Source organism: Limulus polyphemus, unplaced genomic scaffold (genome assembly GCF_000517525.1).
Source record: "Limulus polyphemus unplaced genomic scaffold, Limulus_polyphemus-2.1.2 Scaffold1434, whole genome shotgun sequence".
Classification (NCBI taxonomy): domain Eukaryota; kingdom Metazoa; phylum Arthropoda; class Merostomata; order Xiphosura; family Limulidae; genus Limulus; species Limulus polyphemus.
In genome coordinates, this window is record NW_013667044.1 from 219,992 (window position 1) to 234,957 (window position 14,966).

Consider the following 14,966-nt stretch of genomic DNA (forward strand, 5'->3'; position numbering starts at 1 on the left):
CTAGTACTGTCGTAGAATGCTAGTGTAGTAGTAATATGTCTTATTAAGTAACTACTTACAACTATCGTATAGTATAGTATAGACGCGGTATTACGTTTGGTTTGGGGGGGGTTGACTTGCACAAAGAGATTAAAGTGTATATTTATTAATAAGGAATACACTTTTATACAAGGCGATTTACAGGATTTCCAAGTATCAAAATGTAATACTCTTTATATAAAAATTACAGTATTACAAACCGTTAAGCCCCCTAGTGGCACAGCGGTATGTCTGCGGACTTACAACGTTAGAAACCGGGTTTCGATATCCGTGGTGGGCAGAGCACAGATAGCCCATTGTGTAGCTTTGTGCTTAATTTCAAACAAACAAACAGCCCACACATACAAACATACACACGCGTGAGCGCACTGAGAACAACGAAATAATACGGCAAAAAAAAGATAATATCCCATAAAAGCATCAAATTAATAATAATGATTGCGGAATTTGCAGTGAAAGTATGAACATTTTTATGCGACACTTCAAGTAAATGAATTAGCACCATACCTGTCCACGAGATACGCACTGAGCGTAGCTAACCTAGCAATAAGAACTTAATATAGGTCACATGTCTGCACAAACTAAACTTGTACTACCTGATATGTTGTACTGATATGCATGGGCGTCCGCAGAAATTTTTCCAGGGGGGATTAGCAAAGTCAAAATCAATGGACGATGGACGCGCTTTCAAAGTTTTGCCATTACAATAAAAAAATAAGCAAGCTCCAACAGTCAGATTTGTTGGCTTTAATATTCGTAAGATTAGTTAAAGCCACACTGCAGATTTGCAGCAATATATACCCCATACTTCATATATACCTTGATAACCTGCTGCCGGTGTTACTGACAGGTGGCAATAGGTTCACACTGTGTCAGGGCTTAGGGGATGTCGGCAAGGCCGCGTCGGTCTGTTTGATGACCTGAGTGAGAATTGCCGTGTCCAATATACAAGAAGCTGGGGTGGTAGCGACGTTTTTCAATATTTAGCTGCAAGGTAGATATCTAGAGATTGTAAGTAAAGTTGCTGACAAACCTGGCGACTTTTCTTAGAACTAAAAATTAATAGATGCTGGTAAAACAGCCCTGCTCTGTCCTGATCCATGACGTCACCCGCAACTTTTTACATGTTGTATAATAAGTTATAGCATAGTCTTTTTCGGGAGCCACTACACATGGGGCCCCAAGCTCAGCTCTTAAATCTCCTGCGTTAACCCAGCCTTGCATGATAGCACATTATAATATGTTGAAATTTATTCCTTGAGAACACATCTAATTCATACATTAAGTAAGTTGTTTTTCAAGAAAAATTAAGACTTATTTACTATGTAGAAATAAAAAAGAACAAACAAATAAGATGTTAAAAAAAACGTTTATTAAATAATGTGTATATATAGTACAGGCAGACAGAAATACACAAAAAAGTGTGGGACAACCACTAACCAAAATCAAAGATATCCTTGTCATACACCATGTTACACAGTCCAACTAAAACAAGTCAACAAAGTGGACGGGTTTAAACCTGTCACACATTTATTTCCATCTTATCAAACTACTTTAAATTTGGTAGTCATCATATTTCGTATTGCCTACAAGTAGGGTTGCCAGACGTCCAAAGCTGATTGTAACTTGCATAAAATACATAATGCTATTAAAAGGGTGTAACTGTCTAAAGTATGATATAGAGGCAATCATCATAAACATTTAAGAGTTTAGCTCTTCCAATAAATAGACCTCCGAACTAAAGGAATTTTTCAACTGGTTGGAGTCTGATTGGTCTGAATTGTTTCGCCATGTACCCAACCGATGGCTATCTTTATTGCCAACAATAGAAATATTGTTGTCTCTTTTTTTAGCCCTTTAAAGCTTATTTTTTAAGCCGACAGAGAGTGCCATTCACTTTAAAAATGTTTTTTGATGATGAGCTTGGAGAAGTCAATCTAGGATTTGTAATGAACATTTGCACTAATATTCAGCCAGTATTAAAAAAAAACTTGAATCAAATGAAGTAATAATTATTGAGTTATACACAATCACGAGTAATATTCTACAAATGCTACGTGAGAAAAAGGCTGAAACATTTTATAAATTTTCGGCTCGGCAACTGATACAGAAATGCGATAATGAATCAGCAGTTAAACGATTCGAGATTGATACTCAAAAATTTCTCGAAGCAGCAATCAATTATTTAGAGAAATGGTTCGACTTCGAGTATAGAAAATTCCAAGTCATAAGATGCTTATATTTGAAGAAAGTCCCAAAATTTTAAGAGTTTGTGGAACTCGTTCAACTCTTTCAAATTGAAGTGACTGGTGATCTACTTTTCAAAGAATTCATCTTTTTAAAAAAATTCATTGTAGAACTGAACGACAGCGATATGTCGTTATATTTAGATCAACGATGGGTGCTTTTCAAAACCTTGGAAGTTGGCTAATGTTAGTCCAATATTTAAAGGAGGTGATAAATATTGTCCAGGCAATTGTAGGCCAGTTAGTCTTATATCAGTAGTTGGAAAGTGTGATTAAAGATGCATTGCAGAGTCACTTAAAGCAGTTTGATATAATGTCAAAGAGCCAGCACGGTTTCACTAAGGGAAAGGCTTGTTTAACAAATCTTCTGACATTATTTGAGGATGTTACTGCAAGAATTGATGAAAGAAACACTGTGGATTTGGTTTACCTTGATTTTTAGAAATCATTTGATAAGGTGCCTCACAAAAAGACTTGTTACAAAAATTAAATCTGTGGGTGTGGGGGAAATGTTATTACATTTGATAGAAGAATGGCTGGAGAAGTAGATATAAATGTGCTGCTTTCTCTGCTGTTTGTGATTTATATTAATTATATCAACTTTGGAATGCCTAACAAGTTTGCAGATGACATTAAGATTTTTGGTGTGGCTAACTGTATCAAAGATGCTACAGGGAGATTTAGATCATTTGATGCATTGGGCCAGTACATGGCAGATTATGTTTAACTATCCAAAATTATTGTTACAATTTAACTTGGAATACACTAAATACTGTGGTTGAAGAAAAATATCTTGGTGTTGATACTGAAAATTCATTTAAGTCATCTAAACAGTGTATTGTAGCTAGCAATAGGGCTAATAGGATTTTGGGTAGCATCTATAGAAATATTGAATACAAGACAAGGGATACTATTATTTCACTGTATATATCACTTGTAAGGCCTCATTTAGGGTACTATGTACAGTTTTACATTGAATTGTTGAAGAAGGTTAAGAGAAGAGCCACTAGGATAATACCTGAGATGGTGGGATTGTCTTATAAAAAGAGACTAAAATCTCTAAACTTGTTTTATCTGGAGAGGAGAAGGGTCAGAGGGGATTTGATTGAAGTGTTTAAGATTATTGAGGGTATTAATAATATAGATCCATCAAACTTTTGTGTTTAGCAGCATAAAAAATAGGACAAGGGGTCATAAATTCAAATTTTGGCAGCATAAGAGTCATCTGCAGTTTAGACAGTATTACTTTTTAAACAGGGTAGTTGGCTTTTAAAATGAGTTGCCTTCAAAGGTGGTGGAGACAAAAAATTTATCTGAGTGCAAGAAAAGATTGGATGAATACATGAGTAATAAGGGGTGGTTATAGTTGGAAGGGACATCCTTGATGAGCTAATAAGCTTCTTTTTGTCCCTTTAAAATTCTATAAAACTAGAGCATCTCTCTTAGAGTACATGCATTGCCTACATCACATTTGGTTATTTCATTAACAAAAATATGGAGGACATATGTCTCAGGTGTTACAAAAACCTGAAACACAGTTGAAGTTGCTGAAGAGCTTACATTGTGTGGTCTCCAAGTGGCTCAGCGATAAGTCTGAAGGCTTAGAATGCTCAAAACCAGGCTTCAATACCCATGTTGAGCATGGCATAATTGGAAGCATTAATTTACATTAAATTATTTTCATGACAATTGATATAATAAAAACTTTCATTATTGAAATATTCTAAAATTGTAATAATCAAAAACACCAATTTTGATTAGCTTAACTGATACTAATTCATGCAATTGCTGTTCATAGGTAATTGATTAATCAATTAAATTTCCTAACTCTAAATATCACATATTAAAATTAAAATGTCCCATTTACCACTCAGATTATTCACCCAACTTCAAACCTTGCTACCAGATTACATTTATTTTACACACTTGCTTTTTTACAAAATTAAAAATGAACATTCTTCAACTAAAATTAACCATCATTAGTTTTACCTGCTTAAAGTATAGCTTTAGGCTAGATGTTTACTGTTACGTCTCCGTTCGTTAGTTGATTTTCCGCAACTTCGTTCCCACGAAACTTTAGCGACACAAGTCCTTTCTTAATAAAACTGGTTTATTCTTTCTGAACATAACTTTACAGATACACTTATTTTCAACAGTCGCGCTATAACAACGAACGTACTCAACTTCAACAATACTCTCTGACTGCAGTTCAGTTACTCGCTACTGTTTCCGTCACGTTGTGACCGTCTTATATATATACAAGACTAACACATTCTTGAAGGAACAGGATATTTCTAGAAAACTTGGCGTGACACTAGTCACGTGACCTCGCTGACGCAACATTACTTTTTAATGCACTGAGGGAACAATTTGGAAAAAGTTTCTTTTGTTACTTGGATACATTTCTGATTGATGTCCTTTCAAAATCCAAAGCAAAGGAGTTAGTGAAAAATAATATAAATTTCATCTTCTCTCTGCATCATTTATGTAAGATTTTTCATCTTTTCTCTACAGATACACTTGACAAGAAACATATTTTAAAATAATGCCAACTTTGCTTTAAATCAAGTTCAAACTACCTTGTTTGCAACTTGACGAACTTTTATTGGATTTTACTCAAATAACTGATGTATCACTCTTTCCACTTCAAAATGTAGTCATATATGACTGAAAAATGTGCTAATTAAGACTAGGGGTTCAGACAAGACAAAACATTTTTAACTAGGGTGAACTCCAGATAAAAGAAAAAAAAAACAACACACAACAATAGTTATTCTTTTAAATTTTAGGTAATTCCTAAGAATGTTTTAAAGGATTATTCCTGTATAAGGTATATCTTAAGAATGTTTTAGTAGGTTTTAAAGGATTATTCCTGTATGAGGTAAATCCTTAGAATGTTTTAGTAGGCTTTAGAAGATTATTCCTGTATAATTTATTAGTTACATGTGATAATTATGTTTTATAAAATTAGGGAAATCCATCAACCCAAGTAATTTTGGAAGGTAAAGGTGGACCTTTCTTCAGTAGCAGCAACAAGAAAGGCCCATCTCCTGAAAGTGTTTGGTTTTGGATTTCTTTAATGGCAATATTTTGATTTATTATGGACCCTGGGTGTATCCCAAATATCTGGAATATTAATCTAATCAGATCAATGACAATATGCATATTCAAAGATCTCAATAAGGAGTTATGTTGAAATTGGTTTGCATGTCACACATGTTACAGTTATCAGCAGAACAACACACAACAGCAACATGATAACCAACTCAACTTTATTTCAATCAGGAAGACATTAACTTTATTACAGATAAAACCATACATGATCAAATGCTTATTTTCAAACAATATCCATAATTTTGATATACATATCTTATTTAAATATTATGTTTAGATATATATGTGCATTTCTACAGCCAAGTTTGAAGGCACAATAATAATATTCTATTCGACATATGGCAGTTAAATATCAATTAGATACAATGTAATAGTTCAATCATTTTTTTGTTTCAAATAAGATTGGTTTAATTGACAAAAGAAACTACATTACATTCTTTCTTTAGGTTCAAATATAGTTTAAAGAACAAATTCAGAGAATGTTTTTGAAATAAAAGCATTTAATGGTCTTTCTCAAGAATTTCTTAATATTGAAAGTGTTGAAGTGCAAACTAACAATAACTCAATATAAAGTACTATGATTATTCATTCGGTGACATTTTTCAGACAACAACATTATTGGTTTTCTAGTAAAAAAAAATCTTTAAAAGCACATTATAAATGTAAGTAATTAATAACTCTTGATAAAAACAATTATTTTCCTACAACCATTTTTGACAGTACTTAGGTTTAATAGTCAAAATCCATTTTCTAAAGTGAGTGCATGTTTCACCACTGACATTTAATGAACGCGAAGAAGTGTCAAAACAAAGTACTTAGATATTAAACAGATTCCCATTACACAAATCTTAAAGCAAGTAATGATCACAGTACTATTTACCCCTTGCAGACAAAATTACAAACTATTACTAGATCAGAAAATTGATTTTATATCTTTTAAACACCATACAAAATATCTAGTTTCACTCTCAGTACACATTATATCAAATACATAATTTTGATGGAAGGTTTTACATATTAAATAAACTGACCAATAGGAAGTGCTCTTACAGATTAAAAATTGTTTAACACACAAAGATTGTCAGTAGGTTTTTCTCACCTTAATACTATTTAAAAATTAATAGTAAGTATTCCAGTGAAAACCTCTGCTAATATTACAGCCTGAAATAAGAAAGAAAGAAAGAAAAAAAAGCAAAAGGTACTTTTATGTTTCAGTTTGGCAAACAATTAGAACACAATGTTCAATTGAAAATTAAATGTATTTCACATTGGATAATATTTCTAATAAGGTTTAAGTTTTTAGTATGATTGCATCAAATGACTGAGTTGTCATAGGAAGACATGATCAATACACCAACTGCATTCCACAGTTAGATATTTCCTGTACAGAGTTATATAATTACATATACACTAGTTCAGGTTGTCACCCCAACACTAGTTTCTGTTTAACATCCAACTAATTTACTATTACTTATGAAAATTGTAGAAACCAAGTAAGAGAACTGGTCCTCCTTGATGTTTGGTAAACTCAGTATTTATAGTAGTTTGTGGTCTTAGGATTTCAAGCAAAAGTTCAAAGACTTAACCATTCTAGATATTCCATTCATTTTATATACACAAATAAGGTCAGTTACTTATCACCAAAGATCCCCCTAGATTTTCAAACTTGTGTTAAAATTTCAGAATCCATAGATGCATAAAAAATTATATAGTTTCAAGTAAGGATTAAACATAGAAGTTTTAGGGAAAGTTAAAAAAGAATAATATTGAGTCTTACTAAATATCTCATTGTAAAATGTAAGTCACAACTCTTAGGATTCTTAACTCTTAACATTTTTTTTCAGTAATATGCTAACATATACATTAAATTGCAAATTTCTTTATAAGCTCTGGCTTTTGTATAGGTAACTGTTTATTGACCAGAAAGTTTCCGATAACTTTTAATCATTTAATGAATACTTTTACAACAAAACCTAACCCAATTCATTCACTGTATTAATATATTGAAATATTAATAAAATAACTTTTAATTGTATATAAAGAGTAAATAATCATGAAATGTAATAGAACAGAATCAACTAAAATTACTTAACTCAGTAAAATACATTAGCTTTTTTTTTTTAGAAAAAAATAAGTCTTCACTATAAACATTGAGAATTGCTGGTCCTATACTTTATTACTGAAATTTCTTTAAACTGCTTTTGGCCAAAAGATTATGCATCTTGAAACATTATATTTTCCAAATTTAACCACATTCTTGAACAGCACCTTATGGTGTATTATGATAAACTTTATTCAGTAAAATACTGCTATATACAAAGGAAAAAACAAGTCATTTTCGCAAGGTATCTGGTTTCTCTAGTTTCATATTTATGGATGAAACTTTTGATGACTTTAGGGCAAAGGGTTTCCTTCAGGAGTGGCTGGAGTGAAGCTTCCTGAAGTGGGATTTTCTTTTTCGTTCAGAGCTTCTTCAAAGTTGTCTGCACCAGTACTACGTGAACCAGGAATTTTATTCTGTTTATAAATTAAGTGGAGAAAATGTTAGATAAACAGTTAATAAAATCATGGTTATCAGAAATTTTTAATATATAGATATCCAATCTCAACATTAACCCTATACCAACCTTGGAATTGTGAAATATACATACTATAACTGTATAATGAATGTAACCGTATGCTGCTAACAGTGGGCGAGAATGTAACAGTATGCTGCTAACAGTGGGTGAGAATGTAACCATACGCTGCTAACAACAAAAACTTAATGAAGGCTGCTGTTTTAACCATATAATTACTGATGGGGCATGAATCACGCAAAAAAATTTAAATAAAAATATCATTAATATTGGAATCAATCCTATTAATTACTGCTGGGTTCACTTAATTTCATTGATAAGTTAATTACACAGAGTGTAGAATTACTCAATATGATGCAGTATATGGATCCCCACCAGTTATAAATAGTATAAACACAAGCTAGTAATTTGATGATTACGTATATGTTCTTCAAGCCTGAAACACAAGAGAAATTCCTAGTACCTGGTTGGAGTATCTTTACACAAGTATCTAAATACGCAAGAACTGAATATCAGTAAGATATCATGAACCACTACAAAGGTATGTATTTCACCGATTTTACTTGGTACTAAATATTCTAATCCTTTTAAATTGTAGACTGAACTACAGCTTAACTTTTTTCATGCATTGCTTTAAATAATTTTCCATAATTTGTTTTTACATTAAAACTGTATATCAAATCCCTTGCTAAGTATAAATATCTTTACAATTTTAGTCTGACATCATCACCAATGTGAACAAACAGTACAATAATGTTCAACTATACAGATGCCTCTTTAATACATATTTTAAAATTTCAAATGAACTTTAAATTAAAACAGTCAGTCCAGTTTCCAATAACTCTTTCTGCAGTAATCCTTGAAATTTTCTTTCAACATAAATTTATTGATATTTCTTCTGTTTCATAATTACTAGATAAATTTCAAAACCTACAGTTTCTTCTTCTATTTTTCTTAGTGCATTGTATGACATAAATCAAATCTTTGCTAAACAATGTATTCTGAATGTTTACATTTTTGTAAGGCACAATTGAATAGCATTTCGTAAGTTCAAAAGAAACTGTCATCGTAAAATTTGCACATGCACAAAACATTGTTTTTCATAAACAAACCTATACTGACCTTAACACTTTCATAAGCTGTGCCAACCTTTTCTTCGAAAGATCTAAATGTCTGCGAGTTCCTAGAGTGATTGAATATATATAGATATGAAAATTTATTACCAATCCAACTAACTGGTAGCTCTGTCTAAGGCCTAAAGAAGAGTCATTAATCATGACAAAAAAAGGTAAAAAAAAAGATTATACAGAATTAATGCTTTCAAACAACAATAAACCTGTAACTTCACCAATGATCCATGTATGTTTATAAAAATTCTAACAAATCAAATTCACTGATGGAATTTTCATAGGAAAAGTTATTCCTACTCATTATTGAAAAAAAACAAGTCATCCATTACAAAAAATAGTTCGTTTCTCAAGGAAATATATTGGATTATTTTATAAATGGAAAATATACTAGGTTCTGACTTTTATAAGCAATTGTTTTAAAACAGTTAATAAATTTATTAGACATTTAACAGATATAATCAGGTTACCCAAGAGTTAAAAACATTATTTCAGTTGAACATTTCCAGAATACAATTAGTTATACAGGGTGATCGTAAAGAAAACTCCATATATAAAATTATTATATCTTAAAAACTACTTGGCATCGAAGAACTAACCAGTATCTGAAGCATCTTGAACATCATATAGTTTATTCAGGAATGTAGAACAGATTGGAAGGTAAACACGGAGTAAAAAAAAATAAGATGCAATATTTATTCTTAACATATGGGCTAACGATGTAGGGAAAAGTACGTCCAAATAGCTGATTCATAAGAACAGGGGGCTAATAAAGGCATTTAAAGAAAAGGGATATAATTTTATCAGGTATTTTTCTGCATCTTAACTGTGGGAATGAGATTCTAGATCACTAAGCAGAATGCTAGACTTAGATTAATATATAAAGATGAGCAGATTGGATGGATGACTTGTGGGATCAGTTTGATGGGAAAAAGAAGCTTTCTAGGACAGGGGCTATTAACTCAGTTGTAAAAGCAGCCTTAAACTAGGGCTAGACATTGGTAAAGGTCACGATAAATTTAATGCAGACAAAATAAGATGTATAGAAAATCATTATGTAGCAGAAAAATACAGATATAATTTTAAGAGTAGGCTAAATTGTTACTTTTTAATACTAGAAGTTTCATAAATAAATGACTCTAAAGCACTTGTTAGAACAGAGGATAACTGTTATTTGGTTAGATGTAGACAGAAATGTTTTTTTTTAAATACAGATTTTTAAGTTGTTCAGTAGGAGTACAGAACTAAAAAGGGAGTATTGGATATATATATACGTCAAATGTGGGTTACATTTTGTTAAAGTTGAGAACATCAGAGAGAAAAGCAAGGAGCTTGAATCTATTTGGGTTTCTATTAGTGGATATAAGGTTAGAAAGCTTTCAGTTGGAATTTGTTAGGGACTACCAGATGAGATTGACAACATTAATGAAAAATGTTAAGAGTGAGATTAAGATTATAGCTGTTAATTATGAAGGATTTTAAGGTCAAGCATATAAATTGGAAAATTTTTGAGTTGAACTATGAAGAAGATTGGTTTATAGAAACCATTCTGGACGATTTTCTTCATCTACTAGGAATGATGCCATTGGTAAAACCTCATCCACATACATATCAAGCTGTTGTAAGTTTCAGTGCTGCAGTCTTTAATTAGATCTTAAAAATAAATTATCATCTACACAATATTTTTACAACCAGATTTTTTCTGAAGACAAATTTAAACTGACGTCTCAGTCAGAGAAGTCTTTGCTCTACCTACACAAAGTCATCTTATTTTCATTTTTAACTAAGTTACATCAAAAGCTGTCACTCGCTTCTGTTTCTGCTGCAAAGATTCAAGAATAAAAAAATAAAAGCAAAAATTAACTTTTTGAAGACAGAGAAAAAGAAAATGTTAACAGTTTCTCATTATTTATGAAAAACATCATTTATACAGAATACAGCGTATCTATTTTTACTGACATGAGTACCTGCAGAGTTCCTTTATATAGAATTCAACGTATCTATTCTTACTGACACGAGTACTTGTAGAGAGTTGATCATAAATTATCTTAATAAAAACACAAAAGCAAATACATAAATGTTAGTGTGTATGTACAAAATGCGTTGTTTTAAAATCAAGTCATGTTGAAACCAAAGTCAGGAAAATTAAGAATGATCACAAAAAACTAGAAATCACGGTAGCACTGAGAGTATATCATAAACCGACCTTTCTTCACCACTTACTTTACTTCTCCAAGTTTCTTCGTTACACTGGCCCCCAGGTTTCCCAAAACATTGGTAGTTTTTTCTCCAGCAGTTTTCAAGGTTTGGCTGGTCCGCTGGTAGCTGAAAGATAAAAAAACATAACTATCATTAACAATGAGAAACTAACTCTAATTTTATTATATCACTTTAAATGGTTTATGTGCATTGTGCTAATAACATTATGCTAATATTCAGACAATAAAATATTTGAAATTAGAAAAACTGAATGACTATTATGAGCATGCTCTAAAATGATCAATTCAAAACACACAAATATTTAATGAAACAACAAACTTTAACCCTCAGCACGATAATGGACTCAATTTAACACTTCCACATCACTGTCTTTCACAAGTTTTAATTCTAGATATGCTCTGCAGGTTTATTAGTGTTTTTTAAACAATTTTTAACATACAAATAATTTGTTATCTATAGTTGAAAATCTAACTTTTTTCTTTTTTTCAATTCACTGAAAATTACTTTGACTTGCCATCTTGGAAGTCATGTTTTTTTAGTGTTGTTTTAAAGACTTAACACTTTCTAGGCTTGAAATACTTAGTTAAATTGTACAAGCTTATTAAATATTACCTGGTTTTTGCTATAAAACATGAAATAATTTTCAAGTTGTGAAATGAGATGTTTTGAAAAAACAACAACAAACATTAACTACTTCCTTTCATCTAAGAATTTCAATTTTAATTATCCATTCATTTTCAACGACGTTGAAATTCATTAATCTAATAATCTAGAAATTTCATGCAGAATGTAGAAAATGAGAATTGATATAAATGTCAGTTAGTGAGTTAGTTAAAAAAAAATGAAGCCTTGAGTTAATTAATGATTGTGTTACGGCAATTAGGAAGTAAATTATTTCATCTGGGATTCAGTTAGACAGTGAAGGTTACTGCCTCTGTGAGTGAATTTGTGCAAGTAAGTTTATTTGTGAGTGAGGCTTGGTGGAATACTTAACATCTGTGCAATCAGGGCAACACCCCAATGGGCTCCTCATATTGCAGGCCCCCAAAGTAATGCAAAAAAAAACTTTCTCAAAATTTTGTCAAGTTACATTTGATGTTTGCTTGATCAAGATGAATTCATATCTAACAAATACAGTTTCTTTACAACAAATAATAAGTTCATTTATTTTTGTGCATTATTTGAATATGATAAAATTACGAATAATATTCAAAATAAGAATTTCAGTCAACGGAATATTTTCCATAGTCTGCCTACTTGCTAAACCTAGCTTAGCTTACATGATGTTTTGTCAAATAATTCAATTTCTGTACTTTTAAGATGGATATATTTTAACATATTTGCATTAATCAAAAGAATATCTAAAGAGACCACAAAAAAATTCCCAAACTCATGGTTTGTTCCTATATGAAACAATTGCTTAAATTTATGGTTTTATATTACGATTATTATTTCACTCTTTGGGTAATGTAAACACGTGGAAACCAGTACAAACATACTACAGTATGTGATGTTATTTAAAATTTTATTTTGATTTTTTTCTTTCACTTTTCCAAGGGAAGACCCACTTTTAAAAATTTTTTTTTCTACTATGAACAACATGGATAATGGAGCTGGTCCCATCAAAATGTTAAAAATCAAAGCTATCTTTGAATGTCAAGAAAAATTCATTTTAGACTAAAATACATGGAGGAGTTATTTTTAATTATATACCTGCTGAAAAGAAACAATTTTCATTTCTAACAGGAATCAATTACTATAAATGATAACACTCCTTTCCCTTACAAACTGAAACTGGTGTGATAATAAGCATTTCTAACAAGAATCAATTACTATAAATGATAACACTACTTTCCCTTACAAACTGAAACTGGTGTGATAATAAGCATTTCTAACAAAAATCAATTACTATAAATGATAACACTACTTTCCCTTACAAACTGAAACTGGTGTGATAATAAGAATTTAATTACTATAAATGATAACACTACTTTCCCTTACAAACTGAAACTGGTGTGATAATAAGAATTTAATTACAACATGATTACAGAATACAGTTTCTAAATTCTTTATTCCACACATTTATGATGTCACCAAATTACATATGCATATCACATTTCATGGTTTACTCTGTGAGCCTTCATTTTTTAAAGCTTGTCAGATATATATAGCTGTAAATGATTCTTGGGGTGCTATTGTTTGCAACTAAAGTCCTGTTGAGAACACTCAATATCTCCTGAATAAATGCAAATTATAGATAAGTTTCATAAGCTTTAGTTTTGAAAACATTTCAGTTATGGCAACACAAAAGAGACAGTGAAGAAGACCCACAATGCAATAAACAGACCTAGATAAATGAAGCTGTGGAAAGTATGCTGCTATAAGAGATCATAGGCCATCACAGGGGTTTTAGTATTGCAAATATGATCAACTGGAACCCTTCCGAAACAACTTCCTCTCCACTCAGTATTTAACATATGTTAAAAATAAAACAGCAAGATAGCAAAACATTTAATAGCTGTGCCATTAACAGGTGCTTACAATTCTTGTGCTTTTGACTGGCCTTTTCACATCAAATACAAGATTTGCAACTCATCATGCTAATTATGGATTTTTTTTCCCTCAATGAAAGAAATTAAAACATTGAGAACATATACTGGTACATCCACAACCTTGTTTTAATATATTTAAATATAAAGAAATTGTTTATTATAAAAGTCTTTCAAATGAAAAAATACTACTTAAAGAAAATTACAGAATTTGTATTCTTGGAAAAGCATGATTATTGACTTAATTTCAAAAACAAAATGCGGGAAATTTGAGTGTATAAAAGATTGTTGCAAGTTACTGTGCTTTAGCCTAATATCCCTAAAATTAACTCCTAAACACGAGCTGAACATTTTAATGAAAACCAAAATATTCTTTCATCAAGACAATATATTAATAATATTTAGCATCATACATAGTTTTAAGTTTATTGCTACAGAACAATAGGAGACTATTCATTAAAACTGAAATTAATTTAAAATCATGTTATGCAAATAAAATGAGTGATGTACAATGATTATGATCAAATGAAATAAATACTTGTCTATAGACAAAAATCAACCTCTCTCTTGTTATAGTGATCTTACTATTATTTATTTTCATGTCTTTAAATGTTAAGAAAATGCCAGAAGGTTACAAAAATAAAGAAGTTGCATTTAACAAAATCAATAATATTTACAAAAACAAGCACAATATTCCGTTTCATTTGTAGACACACAGCTTTCACAAGTTTATGTCTATTTGAAGTTATTTGTTAACATTTTACTAACTTGAAAATGTATTTCAGGTGTATACTTACCTCTCTACACTACTTCCCCACTTTCGGTGCATTTTCTTTGTCTCGTCAAGAATAAGCCAATGATTATAGTATTTTGGCACTTGTGTATAAAGTTTAAATCATAAATAATATTCAACATTAAACTGGTACACAATTAAAAAGCATTTTATTTAGGCCTATCTATGGCCTTCAAAAAGTTGACGACTCTACATGTTTTGCTGTTACATCATCGTCTTCAGGAGTCCCGAGGACTACGTTGTAACGTCGAAACATGTAGAGTCTTCAACTTTTTGAAGGCCATAGATAGGCCTAAATAAAT

The 14,966-nt window shown here is 31.0% G+C and overlaps 1 protein-coding gene across 1 annotated transcript in view; it reads right to left on the reverse strand.

Moving 5' to 3' along the window:
• Positions 1-5,540: 5,540 nt before the first annotated feature.
• LOC106463547 (tumor protein D52-like) overlaps positions 5,541-14,966 on the reverse strand; it is an 18,471-nt gene continuing 9,045 nt past the window's right edge. The window contains exons 4-6 of the mRNA XM_013923597.2: positions 11,326-11,427; positions 9,098-9,158; positions 5,541-7,916 (exon numbers count right to left, since the gene is read on the reverse strand). Coding sequence (XP_013779051.1) covers positions 7,794-7,916; positions 9,098-9,158; positions 11,326-11,427 — 286 coding nt within the window. The 3' untranslated portion in view covers positions 5,541-7,793. The remainder of the gene's footprint in view (positions 7,917-9,097; positions 9,159-11,325; positions 11,428-14,966) is intronic.